Source organism: Ranitomeya imitator, chromosome 8, assembly GCF_032444005.1.
Source record: "Ranitomeya imitator isolate aRanImi1 chromosome 8, aRanImi1.pri, whole genome shotgun sequence".
Classification (NCBI taxonomy): Eukaryota; Metazoa; Chordata; class Amphibia; order Anura; family Dendrobatidae; genus Ranitomeya; species Ranitomeya imitator.
In genome coordinates this window covers 102,469,575-102,490,508 of record NC_091289.1, presented here as the reverse complement: position 1 = coordinate 102,490,508, position 20,934 = coordinate 102,469,575, and the positions used below count along the sequence as shown (strand labels likewise).

General features: G+C 44.1%; 1 protein-coding gene across 2 annotated transcripts in view; it reads right to left on the bottom strand.

Annotated features, from left to right (window-relative positions):
* LOC138647888 (flavin-containing monooxygenase 5-like) overlaps positions 1 to 20,934 on the bottom strand; it is a 243,987-nt gene that overhangs the window by 64,416 nt on the left and 158,637 nt on the right. For both annotated transcript variants that reach the window (XM_069737224.1, XM_069737226.1), the window contains exon 4: positions 7,065 to 7,227. In XM_069737224.1, coding sequence (XP_069593325.1) covers positions 7,065 to 7,227 — 163 coding nt within the window. The remainder of the gene's footprint in view (positions 1 to 7,064; positions 7,228 to 20,934) is intronic.

Below are 20,934 nucleotides of genomic sequence, written 5' to 3'. Positions count from 1 at the left end.
CCACAGATTCTCGATTGGATTGAGGTCAGGACTTTGACTAGGCCATTCTAACACCTGGATACATTTATTTGTGAACCATTTCATTGTAGATTTTGCTTTATGTTTGGGATCATTGTCTTGTTGGAAGACAAATCTCCATCCCAGTCTCAGGTCTTTTGCAGACTTCAACAGGTTTTCTTCAAGAATGGTCCTGTATTTGGCTCCATCCATCTTCCCATCAATTTTAACCATCTTTCCTGTCCCTGCTGAAGAAAAGCAGGCCCAAACCATGATGCTGCCACCACCATGTTTGACAGTGGGGATGGTGTGTTCAGGGTGATGAGCTGTGTTGCCTTTACGCCAAACATGTTGTTTGACATTGTTGCCAAAAAGTTCGATTTTGGTTTAATCTGACCAGAGCACCTCCTTCCACATGTTTGGTGTGTCTCCCAGGCTTGTTGCAAACTTTAAATGACACTTTTTATGCATATCTTTGAGAAATGGCTTTCTTCTTGCCACTCTTCCATAAAGGCCATATTTGTGCAGTGTACGACTGATTGTTGTCCTATGGATAGACTGTTCCACCTCAGCTGTAGATCTCTGCAGTTCATCCAGAGTGTTCATGGGTCTCTTGGCTGGATCTCTGATCAGTCTTCTCCTTGTTTAAGATGAAAGTTTAGAGGGATGGCCGGTCTTGGTAGATTTGCAGTGGTATGATACTCCTTCCATATCAATATGATCGCTTGCACAGTGCTCCTTCGGATGTTTAACGTTTTGGAAATCATTTTGTATCAAAGTCAGGCTTTAAACTTCTCCACAACAGTATCATGGACATGCCTGTTCGTTCCTTGGTCTTCATGATGCTCTCTGTGCTTCAAACAGAACCCTGAAATTATCAATGAGCAGGTGCATTTATTTGGAGAATTGATTACACAGAGGTGGATTATATTTATCATCATTAGGCATTTAGGACAACATTGGATTATTCAGAGATCCACAATGAACTTCTGGAGTGAGTTTGCTGCACTGAAAGTAAAGGTGCCGAATAAAACCGTTAGAAACGGACTCCATGAGGATGGTCTGAGTGCCCGACGTTCACAAATGGGGGTTGTGCTCACAGCCCAACACCGTGCAGGACACTTGGAATTTGCCACTGATCATCAGGATTGGCAAATTTGCCACTGGCACCCTGTGCTCTTCACAGATGAAAGCAGGTTCACACTAGCACATGTGACAGACGTGACAGAGTCTGGAGACGCCGTGGAGAGCCATCTGCTGCCTGCAACATTCTTCCGAATGACCGGTTTGGCAGTGGGTCAGTAATGGTGTGGGGATGCATTTCTTTGGAGGGCTGCACAGCCCTCCATTTGTTCGCCAGAGGTAACCTGACTGCCATTAGGTACCAAGATGAGATCCTCAGGCCCCTTGTGAGACCATATGCTAGTGCGGTTGACCCTGGATTCCTCCTGATGCAGGACAATGCCAGACCTCATGTGGCTGGTGTGTCAGCAGTTTCTGCAAGATGAAGGCATTGAAGCTACAGACTGGCCCGCCCGCTCCGCAGACCTGAATCCGATTGAACACATCTGGGAAATCATGTCTCGCACCATCCACCAACGTCACATTGCACCACAGACTGCCCAGGAGTTGGCGGATGCTTTAGTCCAGGTCTGGGAGGAGATCCCTCAGGAGACCATCCGCCGCCTCATCAGTAGCATGCCCAGGCATTGTAGGGAGGTCATACAGGCACGTAAAGGCCACAAATACTACTGAGCATCATTTCCTTGTCTTGAAGCATTTCTACTGAAGTTGGATCAGCCTGTAACTTCATTTTCCACTTTGATTTTGAGCAATATTCCAAATCCAGACCTTTGTGGGATATTAGTTGTGATTTACATTGATAATTTTTAGGTTTTATTGTTCTCAACTTCTCAACACATTCCATTATGTAATGAATAAAGATTTACAACTGGAATAGTTCATTCAGTGATATCTTGGATGTGGGATTTAAGTGTTCCCTTTATTTTTTTGAGCAGTGTATATACAAATCAGGCAAAAATTGAGAGACCACTGCAAAATGTTGTTTGTCTAATTCTTCTCTTTGTAGGTATATTTTTGAGTAAAATGTAAATTGTTCATTTATTCTATAAACTTCCGAAAACATGTCTCTGAATTTCCCAGCAATAAATTTTGTATTTTTTTTTCTGACAAAGAAAAATGGTAACATTTTAAAAAGCAAACAGTGCTTTCAGACCTCACATAGTGCAAAGAAAACAAGTTCATAATCACTTAGAAACAACAATACTAATGCTTTAACTCAGGAGGAGTTCAGAAATTAAATTTTTTTTGAATAACTATGATTTTTAATTACTGCTTTCATGAATCTTGGCATGCTTTCCACCAGTCTTTCACACTGCTTCTGGAGCAAAAATGTAAGCAATTCTTCTTTGTTTGATGGCTTGTGGCTATCCATCATCCTCGATTACATTCCAGTTGTTTCAATGGGATTCAGGTCTGGAGATTGGGCTGCCAATGACAGGGTTTTGATGTGGTGGTCTCTTAATTTTTGCCAGAGCTGTAAATATATATATATACTAGATGGTGGCCCGAATCTAAAACATCAGGTATTCTAGAATATGTATGTATGTACAGTATATATATAGCAGCTACATAGCATATAGCAGAGGCCACGTACCACAGACAGCCACGTAGTATATAGCACAGCCATGTAGTATATAACACAGTCACGTAGTATATAGCACAGCCCACGTAGTATATATCACAGCCCACGGAGTATATAACACTGCGCACGTAGTATGTAACACTGCCCATGTAGTATATAACACTGCGCACGTAGTATATAGCACAGCGCACGTAGTATATAACACTGCCACGTAGTATATAACACTGCCACGTAGTATATAATACAGCCCATGCAGTATATAACACTGCGCCCGTAGTATGTAACACTGCCCACGTAGTATATAACACTGCCCACATAGTATATAACACTGCCCACGTAGTATATAACACAGCACATGTAATATATAACACTGCCACGTAGTATATAACACAGCCCACATAGTATTTAACATTGCCCACGTAGTATATAAAATTGCCCACATAGTATATAACACTGCCCACACCGTATATAACACAGGCCACACCGTATGTAACACTGCCCGCATAGTATATAGCAGCCTCGCAGTATATCTGTGAGACCGCAATGCATGGCCCGGAGCGTCACGATAAGCGGGAAAGGCGCCGGAGGGTGAGTATATAACGTTTTTTTTTTCTTATTTTTAACATTAGATCTTTTTAGTATTGATGCTGCATAGGCAGCATCAATAGTAAAAAGTTAGTCACACAGGGTTAATAGCTGCGTTAATGGACTGCATTACACTGCGGCATAACACGGTGTAATGCTGCCACTAACTCTGTGTGAGCGCTGACAGGAGGGAGCACTGACAGAGAGTATGAAGGGGCAAATTCGTGGCGGACTGTACCCATCGCTGTTTGGTCGCGGCCTGGCAGCCGTGACCACTCAGCGACGCGGGATTTCCGTGACAGACTGACAGACAGACGGAAGTGCCCCTTTGACAATTATATGTATAGATTTATTTACATACAGTGGGGGAAATAAGAATTTGATCCCTTAATTTTGTAAGATTGCCCACTGACAAAGACATGAACAGTCAATAATTTTAAGTGTAGGTTAACTTTAACATTGAATGATGGAATATCAAAAATACATTCCAGAAAATCACATTGTTTATATTCAGTGAGAAAAAAGTATTTGATCCCTCTGGCAAACAAGACTTAATACTTGGTGGCAAAACCCTTGTTGGCAAGCACAGCAGTCAGACATTTTTTGTAGTTTATGATGAGGTTTGCGCATATGTCAGGAGGAATTTTGGTCCACTCCTCTTTGCAGATCATCCCTAAATCATTAAGATTTTGAGGTTATCGCTTGGCAACTCATAGCTTAAACTCCATCCATAAGTTTTCAATGGGATTAAGGTCTGGAAACAGGCTAGGCCACTCCATGACCTTAATATGCTTCTTTTTGAGCTACTCCTTTGCTGCCTTGGTTGTAAGTTGTGAGTTATTGTCATGCTGGAAGACCCAGCCACGACCCATTGTTAATGTCCTGGCGGAGGGAAGGAGGTCATCACTCAGGTTTTTATGGTACATGGCTCCATCCACTCTCCCATTGATGCGGTAAAGTAGTCCTGTGCCCTCAGCAGAGAAACACCCCCAAAACATAATGTTTCCACCTCCATGCTTGACAGTGGGAATGCTGTTCCAAGGGTGATAGGCAGCATTTCTCTTCCTACAAACTTGGCGAGTTGAGCTAATGCCAAAGAGCTCAATTTTTGTCTCATGTGACCACAGCACCTTCTCCCAATCACTCACAGAATCATCCAGCTGTTCATTGGCAAACTTCAGACTGGCCTGCACATGTGCATTCTTGAGCATGAAGACCTTGCAGGCACTGCAGGATTTTAAACCTTTACGGCATAATGTGTTACCAATGATTTTCTTGGAGACTGTGGTCCCAGCTGCCTTGAGATCATTAACAAGATCCCCTTGTGTAGTTTTAGGCTGATCTCTCACCTTCCGCATGATCAAGGATACCCCACAATGTGAGATTTTGCATGGTGCCTCAGATTGATGTCAATTGATGTCCCCTCACCTACTGTATCCTCACCCATCCCTTGTAGATTGTGAGCCCTCGCGGGCAGGGTCCTCTCTCCTCCTGTACCAGTTGTGACTTGTATTGTTCAAGATTATTGTACTTGTTTTATTATGTATACCCCTCCTCACATGTAAATCGCCATGGAATAAATGGCGCTATAATAATTAATAATAATAATAATAATAATAATAATAATAATAATTGATAGTCATTTTGTATTTCTTCAATTTTCTTACTACTGCACCAACAGTTGTCTCCTTCTAACCCCGAGTATTACGTATGGTTTTGTTGACCATTCCAGCTTTGTGCAGGTCTATGATCTTGTCCCTGACAACTTTATAAAGCTCTTTGGTCTTGCCCTTGTTGTAGAGGTCAGAGTCTGACTGATTACTTGAGTCTGTGGACAGGAGTCTTTTATAAAGGTGACTATGTAACACAGCTGTCTTTATAACAGGTAACAAGTTTATTAGGAGCATCTAACTGGTATGTAGGAGTCAGAACTCTTAATGGTTGGTAGTGGATCAAATACTTATTTCTCACTGCAAAATGCAAATAAATATATATAATTTATACAATTTGATTTTCTGGATTTTACTTTTGATATTCTATCTCTCAATGTTAAAATTAACCTACCCTTAAAATTATAGACTGTTCATGTCTTTGTCAGTGGGTAAACTTACAAAATCATCAAGAGATCAAATATTTATTTCCCCACTGTACGTGCTATACAGAAATATTATGTCGCTGGTGTAAACCCTTGGATGAGTCAGTACCTTATTATTTTCAAGCAGCATGTATGTAAGTACTTTGATAAGAATACAGTAATTAATCAGAGCCATAATTAGTTTGTAGCAAACAAGTCATGCCAGACTAATCTAATATCCTTCTATGATGGAATCACTGACTGCGTGACTAAAGGAAATGCGGTAAATATAGTATATCTCGACTTCAGCAAAGCATTTGATAAAGTATATCATACTATCCTTATTGAAAAAAATGACGAAGTATGGGATTGACAATGCTACGGTTCAGTGGACTCATAACTGGCTCAGTGATTGTACTCAAAGAGTGGTGAAAAATGGTTGCACATCCAATTGTTAAGTGTTTCAAGTGGAGATCTACAAGGCTCTGTGCTGGCCCCAGTGTTGTTCAATATTTTTATAAAGGATCTAGATAAGGGAAATGAATCAAATTTGCACACAATGCAAAGCTAGGAGGAATAGCTAAAGGTACCGTCACACTAAGCGACGCTGCAGCGATACCGACAACGATCCGGATCGCTGCAGCGTCGCTGTTTGGTCGCTGGAGAGCTGTCACACAGACAGCTCTCCAGCGACCAACGATGCCGGTAACCAGGGTAAACATCGGGTTACTAAGCGCAGGGCCGCGCTTAGTAACCCGATGTTTACCCTGGTTACCATCATTAAAGTAAAAAAAACAACCACTACATACTTACCTACCGCTGTCTGTCCTCCGGCGCTGTGCTTCTCTGCCCTGTGTGAGCACAGCGGCCGGAAAGCAGAGCGGTGACGTCACCGCTCTGCTTTCCTGCTGCCCGGCGCTCACAGTTAGCGCTGGTCAGCCCGCCACATGGCATTACTAATAGGCTAGGATCCAGTTGCTGTGCATACTCTGTGTGAACACTGCTACAGATTATTTATTTGCACTGGTGTGCCAAGCAGCCATTCCCTGATTGTAGGCTGACTGTCTTATTTGGTATTATCACACCTGTGTAGTCGCCATCTTTACTTGGGCCCACTGCACCATGAGAGTGCATTTGATTTGAGGCCTAGACAGGTAAGCACCTTTGCCTGTTTTTCTGTGGTGTTTTTCCTAGAATAGTGGAGATTTTTTCCTCCTTTTTTTCCTCCTGTTGTAGTTCCTCCTTGGTCAGGCCTCATCTGGAATACTGTGTCCAGTTCTGGGCACCACATTTTAAAGAAGACATTGAAAAACTGGAGCAAGTTCAGGGAATAACTACCAGGATAGTGAGAATACTGCAAAGTATGCCCTACAAGGAACAGTTAAAAGATCTGGGAATGTTTAGCTTGCAAAAAAGAAGGTTAAGAGGAGACTAATGGCTGTCTACAAATATCTGAAGGGATATCACAGTATAGAGTAATCATCTTTATTCTCATTTGCACAAGGAAACACAAAAAGGAATGGAATGAAAGGGAGAAGATACAGATTAGATATTAGAAAAAACTTTTTGACAGTGAGGGTGATCAATCAGTGGAACAGGCTACCACTAGAGATGGTGAGTTCTCCTTCAATGGAAGTCTTCAAACAGAGGCTGGACAGACCCTGGCGATCCCTTCCAACACTAACATTCTATGATTCTTTTTTAAACTATAATATAGGATATTGTGATAATAGACATAATTACCTGGAAAAGAAGATAACGGTAAGTTAGGAAATGTATGATGTCCTGTACAGATCATCACAGCATCAAATACAGTGACTTCTTGATCTCCATACTTTTCAGTAGTGACAGTCCATTGACCAGAGGTTGAAAAGTTTGGGCTTCGTTTTATACTGCAGACTGTGGTCTGAAATATATTTATATAACAAAGGATTAAAGGGATTGTCCACTACTGGACAACTCCATACTAATAGTTCCAAGATTCAGCATGAAATAAAAAACTGTATACTGTACTTATCTCTCACCCCAACATCATCCTGTATAATCAGCTCTGTGTCCTTTGTTGGTCATCTTACATAAACATATCAAGTGTGTATTGCAGTCTTTGAATAGCTGCAGCTTTCACAGTTTTAATTGACCTGAAGAACAGTGCTCAGACCTGAAGTGTTTATTTCTGTTAATGTTGATGACTATGGTTTACAGCCAATGAAAACCCAAAAGTCATTATCTCAGTAAATTAGAATACTTTATAACACCAGCTTGAAAAATAATTTTAAAATCTGAAATGTTGGCCTACTGAAATGTATGTTCATTAAATGCACACAATACTTGGTCAGAGCTCCTTTTGCATCAATTACTCCATCAATGCGGCGTGTCATGGAGGCGATCAGCCTGTGGCACTGCTGACGTGTTATGGAAGCCCAGGTTGCTTTGACAGCAGCCTTCAGCTCGTCTACATTGTTGGGTCTGGTGTCCCTCATCTTCCTTTTGACAATACCCCATAGATTCTCAATGGGGTTAGGGTCAGACGAGCTTCCTGGCCAATGAAGCAGAGTGATACTGTTGTTTTTAAACCAGGTATTGGTACTTTTGGCTGTGTGGACAGCTGGCAAGTCCTGCTGGAGAATGAAATTTCCATCTCCAAAAAGCTTGTCGGTAGAAGGAAGTAGGAAGTGCTCTAAAATTTCCTGGTAGATGGCTGCAATGAGTTTGGTCTTGATAAAACACAGTGGACCTACACCAGCAGATGACATGGCTCCCCGAACCATCACTGATTGTGGAAACTTCACACTAGACCTCAAGCAGCATGGTTAGTGTGACTCTCTCTCTCTTCCTCCAGACTCTGGGACCTTGATTTCAAAATGAAATGCAAAATTTACTTTCATGTGAAAACAACACCTTGGGCCACTGAGCAACAGTCCAGTTCTTTTTTTTCTTTGGCCCAGGTAACATACTTCTGTCATTGTCTATTGGACATGAGTGGCTTGACACAAGGAATGCAACACTTGTAGCCCATGTACTGGATAGGTCTGTGTATGGTAGTTCTTGAAGCAATGACTCCAGCAGCAGTCCACTCCTTGTGAATCTCCCTGAAAATTTTGAAGGGCCTTTTCATAACAATCCTTTCAAGACTGCGGTTATCCCGGTTGCTTGTGCACCTTTTTATCCCACACGTTTTCCTGCCGCTCAACTTCCCATTAATATGCTTGGATTCAGCACTCTGTGAACAGCCAGTTTCTTTAGCAATGACGTTTGGAGGCTTACCATCCTTGTGGAGCATGTCAATGACTGCCTTCTGGACATCTGTAGTTTTTAAACACTTATAAAGCCTTTGCAGGTGTTTTTTTTTTTTAATAATTATTCTAATTTACTGACATAATGACTTTTGGGTTTAAAATGGCCGTAAGCCATAATCATCAACATTAACAGAAATAAACACTTCACTGAATAGGAGGATTTTTGGGTTATGATCAGCGCTGCCAGCTCATCCAAATCAGACACAATGTACAATTGAACAGCGGTTTATTCTATGTGTTTCAGAGTGCAAGGTGGTGGCTCTGAGGCAAGGTGAGCTCACACACGTACCTTGCTTGGCCCATGTGCTTAACCTCGTGGTTTAATGTTTTCTGAAAAGCTACCCGGATCTGTGTTGTGAATTCTGTGGTCAAGCTCCTTCCTGTGGTCATGAGTGGTACTTCGGCTGGTTCTGTCTATGAGCTTCCTCTGATGGATGTGAGTGGGGCTGCGGCTTCTGAGTTCCCTTCCTCAGGTGACGAGGTTAAGTCGTTAGGTGCTGCTCTATTTAACTCCACCTAGTTCTTTGTTCCTGGCCTCCAGTCAATGTTCCAGTATTGGTCATGCTCTCTCCTGGATCTTTCTTGTGGCCTGTGCCCTGCATAAGCTAAGTTCTGCTTGTGTTACTTTTGTTTGCTATTTTTTCTGTCCAGCTTGCTATATTGGTTTGTATTGCTTGCTGGAAGCTCTGGGACGCAGAGGGAGCACCTCCGTGCCATTAGTCGGTGCGGAGGGTCTTTTTGCGCCCTCTGCGTGGTTGTTTGTAGGTTTTTGTGCTGGCCGCAAAGCTATCTTTCCTATCCTCGGTCTATTCAGTAAGTCGGGCCTCACTTTGCTAAAATCTATTTCATCTCTGTGTTTGTATTTTCATCTTTACTCACAGTCATTATATGTGGGGGGCTGCCTTTTCCTTTGGGGAATTTCTCTGAGGCAAGGTAGGCTTATTTTTCTATCTTCAGGGCTAGCTAGTTTCTCAGGCTGTGCCCGAGGCGCCTAGGTCTGGTCAGGAGCGCTCCACGGCTACCTCTAGTGTGGTGTGATAGGATTAGGGATTGCGGTCAGCAGAGTTCCCACGTCTCAGAGCTCGTCCTATGTTATTAGTAACTATCAGGTCATTTTGTGTGCTCTTAACCACCAGGTCCATTGTGTTTCTGAATCACCAGTTCATAACAGTACTGGAGGCCCAAAGTACTAATGCTTCTCAATAGAGGGAAAAGAGAAGTTCTGAGACCATTTTTTTTTCTATGCACTGTGTTTTGTCTTTCTTTTCCCCTAGACATTTGGGTGGTTCAGGACACAGGTGTAGTGATGGACATTAAAGGTCTGTCTTCTTGTGTGGATCATCTCACTGCAAGAGTACAAAATATTCAAGACTTTGTGGTTGAGAATTCTATGCTAGAACCAAGAATTCCTATTCCTGATTTGTTTTCTGGAGATAGAGCTAAGTTTCTGAGTTTTAAAAATAATTGTAAACTGTTTCTGGTTTGAAACCCCGCTCCTCTGGTGACCCAGTTCAACAAGTTAAGATCATTATTTCTTTATTACGTGGCAACCCTCAAGACTGGGCATTTTCCCTTGCGCCAGGAGATCCTGCATTATGTAATATTACATAGTAACATAGTAACATAGTTAGTAAGGCCGAAAAAAGACATTTGTCCATCCAGTTCAGCCTATATTCCATCATAATAAATCCCCAGATCTACGTCCTTCTACAGAACCTAATAATTGTATGATACAATATTGTTCTGCTCCAGGAAGACATCCAGGCCTCTCTTGAACCCCTCGACTGAGTTCGCCATCACCACCTCCTCAGACAAGCAATTCCAGATTCTCACTGCCCTAACAGTAAAGAATCCTCTTCTAAGTTGGTGGAAAAACCTTCTCTCCTCCAGACGCAAAGAATGCCCCCTTGTGCCCGTCACCTTCCTTGGTATAAACAGATCCTCAGCAAGATATTTGTATTGTCCCCTTATATACTTATACATGGTTATTAGATCGCCCCTCAGTCGTCTTTTTTCTAGACTAAATAATCCTAATTTCGCTAATCTATCTGGGTATTGTAGTTCTCCCATCTCCTTTATTAATTTTGTTGCCCTCTTTTGTACTCTCTCTAGTTCCATTATATCCTTCCTGAGCACCGGTGCCCAAAACTGGACACAGTACTCCATGTGCGGTCTAACTAGGGATTTGTACAGAGGCAGTATAATGCTCTCATCATGTGTATCCAGACCTCTTTTAATGCACCCCATGATCCTGTTTGCCTTGGCAGCTGCTGCTTGGCACTGGCTGCTCCAGGTAAGTTTATCATTAACTAGGATCCCCAAGTCCTTCTCCCTGTCAGATTTACCCAGTGGTTTCCCGTTCAGTGTGTAATGGTGATATTGATTCCCTCTTCCCATGTGTATAACCTTACATTTATCATTGTTAAACCTCATCTGCCACCTTTCAGCCCAAGTTTCCAACTTATCCAGATCCATCTGTAGCAGAATACTATCTTCTCTTGTATTAACTGCTTTACATAGTTTTGTATCATCTGCAAATATCGATATTTTACTGTGTAAACCTTCTACCAGATCATTAATGAATATGTTGAAGAGAGCAGGTCCCAATACTGACCCCTGCGGTACCCCACTGGTCACAGCGACCCAGTTAGAGACTATACCATTTATAACCACCCTCTGCTTTCTATCACTAAGCCAGTTACTAACCCATTTACACACATTTTCCCCCAGACCAAGCATTCTCATTTTGTGTACCAACCTCTTGTGCGGCACGGTATCAAACGCTTTGGAAAAATCGAGATATACCACGTCCAATGACTCACCGTGGTCCAGCCTATAGCTTACCTCTTCATAAAAACTGATTAGATTGGTTTGACAGGAGCGATTTCTCATAAACCCATGCTGATATGGAGTTAAACAGTTATTCTCATTGAGATAATCCAGAATAACATCCCTCAGAAACCCTTCAAATATTTTACCAACAATAGAGGTTAGACTTACTGGCCTATAATTTCCAGGTTCACTTTTAGAGCCCTTTTTGAATATTGGCACCACATTTGCTATGCGCCAGTCCTGCGGAACAGACCCTGTCGCTATAGAGTCCCTAAAAATAAGAAATAATGGTTTATCTATTACATTACTTAGTTCTCTTAGTACTCGTGGGTGTATGCCATCCGGACCCGGAGATTTATCTATTTTAATCTTATTTAGCCGGTTTCGCACCTCTTCTTGAGTTAGATTGGTGACCCTTAATATAGGGTTTTCATTGTTTCTTGGGATTTCACCTAGCATTTCATTTTCCACCGTGAATACCGTGGAGAAGAAGGTGTTTAATATGTTAGCTTTTTCCTCGTCATCTACAACCATTCTTTCCTCACTATTTTTTAAGGGGCCTACATTTTCAGTTTTTATTCTTTTACTATTGATATAGTTGAAGAACAGTTTGGGATTAGTTTTACTCTCCTTAGCAATGTGCTTCTCTGTTTCCTTTTTGGCAGCTTTAATTAGTTTTTTAGATAAAGTATTTTTCTCCCTATAGTTTTTTAGAGCTTCAATGGTGCCATCCTGCTTTAGTAGTGCAAATGCTTTCTTTTTACTGTTAATTGCCAGTCTTACTTCTTTGTTTAGCCACATTGGGTTTTTCCTATTTCTAGTCCTTTTATTCCCACAAGGTATAAACCGCTTACACTGCCTATTTAGGATGTTCTTAAACATTTCCCATTTATTATCTGTATTCTCATTTCTGAGGATATTGTCCCAGTCTACCAGATTAAGGGCATCTCTAAGCTGGTCAAACTTTGCCTTCCTAAAGTTCAGTGTTTTTGTGACTCCCTGACAAGTCCCCCTAGTGAAAGACAGGTGAAACTGTACAATATTGTGGTCGCTATTTCCTAAATGCCCAACCACCTGCAGATTTGTTATTCTGTCAGGTCTATTAGATAGTATTAGGTCTAAAAGTGCTGCTCCTCTGGTTGGATTCTGCACCAATTGTGAAAGATAATTTTTCTTGGTTATTAGCAGAAACCTGTTGCCTTTATGGGTTTCACAGGTTTCTGTTTCCCAGTTAATATCCGGGTAGTTAAAGTCCCCCATAACCAGGACCTCATTATGGGTTGCAGCTTCATCTATCTGCTTTAGAAGTAGACTTTCCATGCTTTCTGTTATATTTGGGGGTTTGTAACAGACCCCAATGAGAATTTTGTTACCATTTTTCCCTCCATGAATTTCAACCCATATGGACTCGACATCCTCATTCCCTTCGCTAATATCCTCCCTTAAAGTGGACTTTAGACAAGACTTTACATAGAGACAAACCCCTCCTCCTCTCCGATTTTTACGATCCTTTCTAAACAGACTGTAACCCTGTAAGTTAACTGCCCAGTCATAGCTTTCATCTAACCATGTCTCGGTTATTCCCACTATGTCAAAGTTACCTGTAGATATTTCTGCTTCTAGTTCTTCCATCTTGTTTGTCAGGCTTCTGGCGTTTGCGAGCATGCAGTTTAGAGGATTTTGTTTTGTTCCAATCTCCTCACTGTGGATTGTTTTAGAAATATTCTTACCTCCCTTCTGAGTATGTTTTCCTGGGTCGTCTTTGTTCGAGTCTAATGTTTTTCTTCCCGTCCCCTCTTCTTCTAGTTTAACGCCCTCCTGATGAGTGTAGCGAGTCTTCTGGCGAATGTGTGTTTCCCAGGTTTGTTGAGGTGTAGTCCGTCTCTGGCGAGGAGTCCATCATACCAGTAATTCACACCGTGGTCCAGGAATCCAAATCCTTGTTGTCTGCACCATCGTCTTAGCCAGTTGTTTGCATCAAGGATCCTGTTCCATCTCCTGGTGCCATGCCCGTCTACTGGAAGGATAGAAGAAAAAACTACCTGTGCATCCAGTTCCTTTACTTTCTTCCCCAACTCTTCAAAGTCCTTGCAGATTGTCGGTAGGTCCTTCCTTGCCGTGTCATTGGTGCCAACATGTATCAGAAGAAATGGGTGGACGTCCTTGGAGCTGAAGAGCTTTGGTATCCTATCGGTCACATCCTTGATCATCGCACCTGGAAGGCAGCATACTTCTCTTGCAGTTATGTCCGGTCTGCAGATGGCTGCTTCTGTGCCTCTCAGTAGTGAGTCTCCCACCACCACCACTCTTCGTTGCTTCTTGGCTGTACTTTTTGCTGTCACTTGTTGCTGTGTGCCCTTTTCTTTTTTGCTTGCTGGTATTGCTTCATCCTTAGGTGTGCCATCTTCATCCTCTACAAAGATTTGATATCGGTTCTTCAGTTGTGTGGTTGGTGATTTCTCCATGGTCTTCTTGCTTCTTTTGGTCACATGCTTCCACTCATCTGCTTTTGGAGGTTCTCTGACACTTTTTGCACCTTCTGTGACCAGTAGAGATGCTTTTGTTCTGTCTAGAAAGTCTTCATTCTCTTTGATGAGTTTCAAAGACGCATATTGATGCGTTTTTTCTGGCGCTCGGATTGCTTTATGATGAACCTAATTCAGTGGATCAGGCAGAGAAAAATTTGCTGGCTCTGTGTCAGGGTCAGGATGAGGTAGAGATATATTGTCAGAAGTTTAGGAAGTGGTCTGTGCTCACTCAATGGAATGAATGTGCGCTGGCAGCAATTTTCAGAAAGGGTCTCTCTGAAGCCCTTAAGGATGTCATGGTGGGATTTCCTATGCCTGCTGGTCTGAATGAGTCTATGTCTTTGGCCATTCAGATCGATCGACGCTTGCGTGAGCGTAAAACTGTGCACCATTTGGCGGTATTACCTGAGCATAAACCTGAGCCTATGCAATGTGATAGGACTTTGACCAGAGCTGAACGGCAAGAACACAGACGTCGGAATGGGCTGTGTTTTTACTGTGGTGATTCCACTCGAGCTATCTCCGATTGTCCTAAGCGCACTAAGCGGTTCGCTAGGTCTGCCACCATTGGTACGGTACAGTCGAAATTTCTTTTGTCCGTTACTTTGATCTGCTCTTTGTCATCCTATTCTGTCATGGCATTTGTGGATTCAGGCGCTGCCCTGAATTTGATGGACTTGGAGTTTGCTAGGCGCTGTGGGTTTTTCTTGGAGCCCTTGCAGTATCCTATTCCATTGAGAGGAATTGATGCTACGCCTTTGGCCAAGAATAAGCCTCAATACTGGACCCAGCTGACCATGTGCATGGCTCCTGTGCATCAGGAGGATATTCGCTTTTTGGTGTTGCATAATCTGCATGATGTGGTCGTGTTGGGGTTGCCATGGCTACAAGTCCATAACCAAGTATTGGATTGGAAATCAATGTCTGTGTCCAGCTGGGGTTGTCAGGGGGTACATGGTGATGTTCCATTTCTGTCTATTTCGTCATCCGCCCCTTCTGAGGTCCCAGAGTTCTTGTCGGATTACCGGGATGTATTTGATGAGCCCAATTCCAGGGCCCTACCTCCGCATAGGGATTGCGATTGTGCTATCGATTTGATTCCTGGTAGTAAGTTTCCTAAGGGTCGACTGTTTAATTTGTCTGTGCCTGAGCACGCCGCTATGCGGAGTTACGTAAAGGAATCCTTGGAGAAGGGTCATATTCGCCCGTCGTCGTCGCCATTGGGAGCAAGGTTCTTTTTTGTGGCCAAGAAGGATGGTTCGCTGAGACCTTGTATTGATTACCGCCTTCTAAATAAAATCACAGTCAAATTTCAGTACCCCTTGCCGCTGTGGTCTGATTTGTTTGCTCGGATTAAGGGGGCTAGTTGGTTCACCAAGATAGATCTTCGTGGTGCGTATAATCTTGTGCGTATTAAACAGGGCGATGAATGGAAAACAGCATTTAATACGCCCGAGGGCCATTTTGAGTGCCTGGTTATGCCATTCGGGCTTTCTAATGCTCCATCAGTATTTCAGTCCTTTATGCATGACATCTTCCGAGAGTACCTGGATAAATTCCTGATTGTATACTTGGATGATATTTTGGTCTTCTTGGATGATTGGGAGTCTCACGTGAGGCAGGTTAGAATGGTGTTCCAGGTCCTGCGTGCAAATTTTTTGTTTGTGAAGGGGTCAAAGTGTCTCTTTGGTGTTCAGAAGATTTCATTTTTGGGTTTCATTTTTTCCCCTTCTACTATCGAGATGGACCCTGTTAAAGTTCAGGCCATTTATGATTGGACTCAGCCGACATCTCTGAAGAGTCTGCAAAAGTTCCTGGGCTTTGCTAATTTTTATCGTCGCTTCATCAATAATTTTTCTAGTATTGCTAAACCGTTGACTGATTTAACCAAGAAGGGTGCTGATGTGGTCAATTGGTCTTCTGCTGCTGTGGAAGCTTTTCAGGAGTTGAAGCGTCGTTTTTCTTCTGCCCCTGTGTTGTGCCAACCGGATGTTTCGCTCCCGTTCCAGGTCGAGGTTGATGCTTCTGAGATTGGAGCAGGGGCTGTTTTGTCGCAAAGAAGTTCTGATGGCTCGGTGATGAAGCCATGTGCCTTCTTTTCCAGGAAGTTTTCACCTGCTGAGCGTAATTATGATGTTGGCAATCGGGAGTTGCTGGCCATGAAGTGGGCATTCGAGGAGTGGCGTCATTGGCTTGAAGGAGCTAAGCATCGCGTGGTGGTCTTGACTGATCACAAGAACTTGACTTATCTTGAGTCTGCCAAACGGTTGAATCCTAGACAGGCTCGGTGGTCGCTGTTTTTCTCCCGTTTTGACTTTGTGGTTTCGTACCTTCCGGGCTCTAAAAATGTGAAGGCGGATGCCCTGTCTAGGAGTTTTGTGCCCGGCTCTCCGGGTTTGCCTAAGCCGGCGGGTATTCTCAAAGAGGGGGTAATTTTGTCTGCCATCTCCCCTGATTTGCGGCGGGTGCTGCAAAAATTTCAGGCTAATAGACCTGACCGTTGCCCAGCGGAGAAACTGTTTGTCCCTGATAAATGGACGAGTAGAGTTATCTCTGAGGTTCATTGTTCGGTGTTGGCTGGTCATCCTGGAATCTTTGGTACCAGAGATTTGGTGGCTCGATCGTTTTGGTGGCCGTCTCTGTCACGGGATGTGCGTTCGTTTGTGCAGTCCTGTGGGATTTGTGCTCGGGCTAAGCCCTGCTGTTCTCGTGCCAGTGGGTTGCTTTTGCCCTTGCCGGTCCCAAAGAGGCCCTGGACACATATCTCTATGGATTTTATTTCGGATCTCCCCATCTCTCAAAAGATGTCGGTCATTTGGGTGGTTTGTGATCGCTTCTCTAAGATGGTCCATTTGGTTCCCTTGTCTAAATTGCCCTCCTCCTCTGATTTGGTGCCATTGTTTTTCCAGCATGTGGTTCGTTTACATGGCATTCCGGAGAACATCGTTTCTGACAGAGGTTCCCAGTTTGTTTCGAGGTTTTGGCGAGCCTTTTGTGCTAGGATGGGCATTGATTTGTCTTTTTCCTCGGCTTTCCATCCTCAGACAAATGGCCAAACTGAACGAACCAATCAGACCTTGGAAACATATCTGAGATGTTTTGTTTCTGCTGATCAGGATGATTGGGTGTCCTTTTTGCCGTTGGCTGAGTTCGCCCTTAATAATCGGGCCAGCTCGGCTACTTTGGTTTCGCCGTTTTTCTGCAATTCTGGCTTCCATCCTCGTTTCTCTTCAGGGCAGTTTGAGTCTTCAGACTGTCCTGGTGTGGATACTGTGGTGGATAGGTTGCAGCAGATTTGGACTCATGTAGTGGACAATTTGACATTGTCCCAGGAGAAGGCTCAACGTTTCGCTAACTGCAGGCGCTGTGTGGGTCCCCGACTTCGTGTTGGGGATTTGGTTTGGTTGTCGTCCCGTTATATTCCTATGAAAGTTTCCTCTCCTAAGTTTAAGCCTCGTTTCATTGGTCCGTATAGGATTTCTGAGGTTCTTAATCCTGTGTCTTTTCGTTTGACCCTTCCATCTTCCTTTTCCATCCATAATGTATTCCATAGGTCATTGTTGCGGAGATACGTGGCACCTGTGCTTCCATCCGTTGATCCTCCTGCCCCGGTTTTGGTTGAGGGGGAGTTGGAGTATATAGTGGAGAAGATTTTGGATTCTCGCATTTTGAGACGGAAACTCCAGTACCTGGTTAAGTGGAAGGGTTATGGTCAGGAAGATAATTCCTGGGTCTTTGCCTCTGATGTTCATGCTGCCGATCTGGTTCGTGCCTTTCATTTGGCTCATCCTGGTCGGCCTGGGGGCTCTGGTGAGGGTTCGGTGACCCCTCCTCAAGGGGGGAGTACTGTTGTGAATTCTGTGGTCAAGCTCCCTCCTGTGGTCATGAGTTGTACTTCGGCTGGTTCTGTCTATGAGCTTCCTCTGGTGGATGTGAGTGGGGCTGCGGCTTCTGAGTTCCCTTCCTCAGGTGACGAGGTTAAGTCGTTAGGTGCTGCTCTATTTAACTCCACCTAGTTCTTTGTTCCTGGCCTCCAGTCAATGTTCCAGTATTGGTCTTGCTCTCTCCTGGATCGTTCTTGTGGCCTGTCTGCCCTGCATAAGCTAAGTTCTGCTTGTGTTACTTTTGTTTGCTATTTTTTCTGTCCAGCTTGCTATATTGGTTTGTCTTGCTTGCTGGAAGCTCTGGGACGCAGAGGGATCACCTCCGTGCCGTTAGTCGGTGCGGAGGGTCTTTTTGTGCCCTCTGCGTGGTTGTTAGTAGGTTTTTGTGCTGGCCGCAAAGCTATCTTTCCTATCCTCGGTCTATTCAGTAAGTCGGGCCTCACTTTGCTAAATCTATTTCATCTCTGTGTTTGTATTTTCATCTTTACTCACAGTCATTATATGTGGGGGGCTGCCTTTTCCTTTGGGGAATTTCTCTGAGGCAAGGTAGGCTTATTTTTCTATCTTCAGGGCTAGCTAGTTTCTCAGGCTGTGCCCGAGGCGCCTAGGTCTGGTCAGGAGCGCTCCACGGCTACCTCTAGTGTGGTGTGATAGGATTAGGGATTACGGTCAGCAGAGTTCCCACGTCTCAGAGCTCGTCCTATGTTATTAGTAACTATCAGGTCATTTTGTGTGCTCTTAACCACCAGGTCCATTGTGTTTCTGAATCACCAGTTCATAACAGATCTGCTAGTGAAAGTACACCGTCTGTCTGCCCATTTTAGAAAGTTAGCTACAGCTTCAGCCGCCCTTGCCGTGCTTCAGCAGCGTTTGCAGCTTCCAGCTCACCGGCTGGTGTGTGATGTCCCCAGGCACTGGAACTCTACGCTGCATATATTGGAAAGGATTTGTGAGCCGAAGAGGGCAGTTGTTGACTACCTACATCAATAAGGCTGTCGATATTCAGTTCAGATGCCACACAAAAGACCTCAGTAGTGGATGTGGATGTCCAACATATGTACTATCCTCCATAAATTTGAGGACTGCACCAAGATGGTGAGCGGCGATGATGCCATAATTAGCGTCACCATCCCGCTTCTCAGCATTCTGAAAACCTCTCTGCTCACAATTAAAGAGGATGCATTGCAGGCAAAGCACGAAGACATGGAGCTAGGAAATAAACAGGGGGATTACACTCAGCCCAGCCTCATGTCTTCTCACTGTGGATTGGTAGGCAATGAGGAGGAGGAAGAACAGGAGCTACTTTCATGAGCTACAGACGGTACTACAAACACAGATGTCATACCGTCTGTTCAGCAGGGATGGCCTGAGGACAGGGAAGAGGAGGATGAGGATGATGAGGAGGAGGACAGCATGGTCAGTCGTCCTGTTGGTGAGGACACGCAAGTCTTTCCTGTTAGCAGTCTGGCACGCATGGCTGACTTTATGTTGCGCTGCGCTTCATGTGATCCTCGCATTATAAAAAGTTTGGGTGACACTCATTACTGGTTGGTGACACTTCTAGACCCACGCTACAAGGAGAACTTTCAATCTCTTCAGCCAGAGGCAGAGAGGTGTACTAAAATGTTGCAGTACCAGAGGGCCCTTGTAGAGGAATTACTTAGAAAATTCCCATGTGAAAACGCTGGCAGCAGACGTCAGAGTTTCATGTACAACCAAGGAGTCCAAGCGAGAAGACAGAAGTATAATCCAGCTCAGGCAGGGGAAAAATGACAGTTTTCTCAGACCCTCCCATCGTGACGGCACAGAGGCAAGGGGTGGTGTCACAAGACGTGCAATGTTTGGGAAGATGGTGAGGGAGTACCTTGCAGATCGTACAAACATCCTGCGTGATTCATCTGTGCATTTTAATAATTGGGTATCCAAGCTGGACATGTGGCATGAACTGGCTCTCTACACATTGGAGGTCCTGGCCTGCCCTGCTTCTACCGTTCTGTCTGAGCAGGTTATTAGTGCTGCTGGTGGAATTATAACAGATAAGAGCATCCGCCTGTCAACTGAAAATGCTGACAGGCTGACTCTTATAAAAAGGAACAAGGGCTGGATTGGGAAAGACTTCTGTACACCACCAAGTGAAAACAGTGAAACATAACCTCAAATGCATCTCTCTTTTGGGGAGGTGTATTCTCATGCACCTCTTCACAACCACACATGGGTATACGCTTCCACATTTGGTCTGTTTGATTTTATCCTCCTCTTTATCCTCATCATCCAGAACCACTAGATGACCAGGGTGAATGTGCTCTGTACTGTTATAGGCCGATGCATTTTGGGTAAGGAGGCTGTAATGGCACTATAGTAATTTGTAAAAAAAAAGGACTCTACATTGGGGAATTGGGCATGACATTACAATGGGCCTACTTCTTCATTCTGTCTCCTGCAATGTGTCCTTTAACTGCCACTAGATCACCAGGGTGAACGTGCTCTGTATGGTCCATTTTGGGCAAGTGGGCTGTGATGGCACTATTTTTATTTGTAAAAAAAGGACCCACATTGGGGAATTGGGCATGACATTACATTGGGCCTACTTCTTTATTCTGTTCCCTGCAATGTGTCCTTCAACTGCCACTAGATAACCAGGGTGAACGTGCTCTGTACGGTGCATTTTGGGCAAGGGGGCTGTGATGGCACTACTTTTATTTGTAAAAAAGGACCCCGCATTGGGGAATTGGGCTTGACATTACATTGGGCCTACTTCTTCATTCTGTCTCCTGCAAAATGTCCTTTAACTGCCACTAGATCACCAGGGCAGGGTCTGCGGGCTGTCCGTGGGTCTGCTGGGGTGTCTGCGGGCTGTCCGAGGGAGTCTGAGGTCTGTCCGGGTGTGGGCAGCGCTGTCCGGGACTGTCCGGGTGTGTACGGCGCCAGGGCCGGCTCCAGGTTTTCGAGGGCCCCGGGCGAAAGAGTCTCAGTGGGCCCCCCCCTCCTTTAACACATACCCCGATTTATGATGCACAGATACGGCAGAGAAATGTATAGTACAATGCCAGATTTCACTTCTTACATGAGTGAC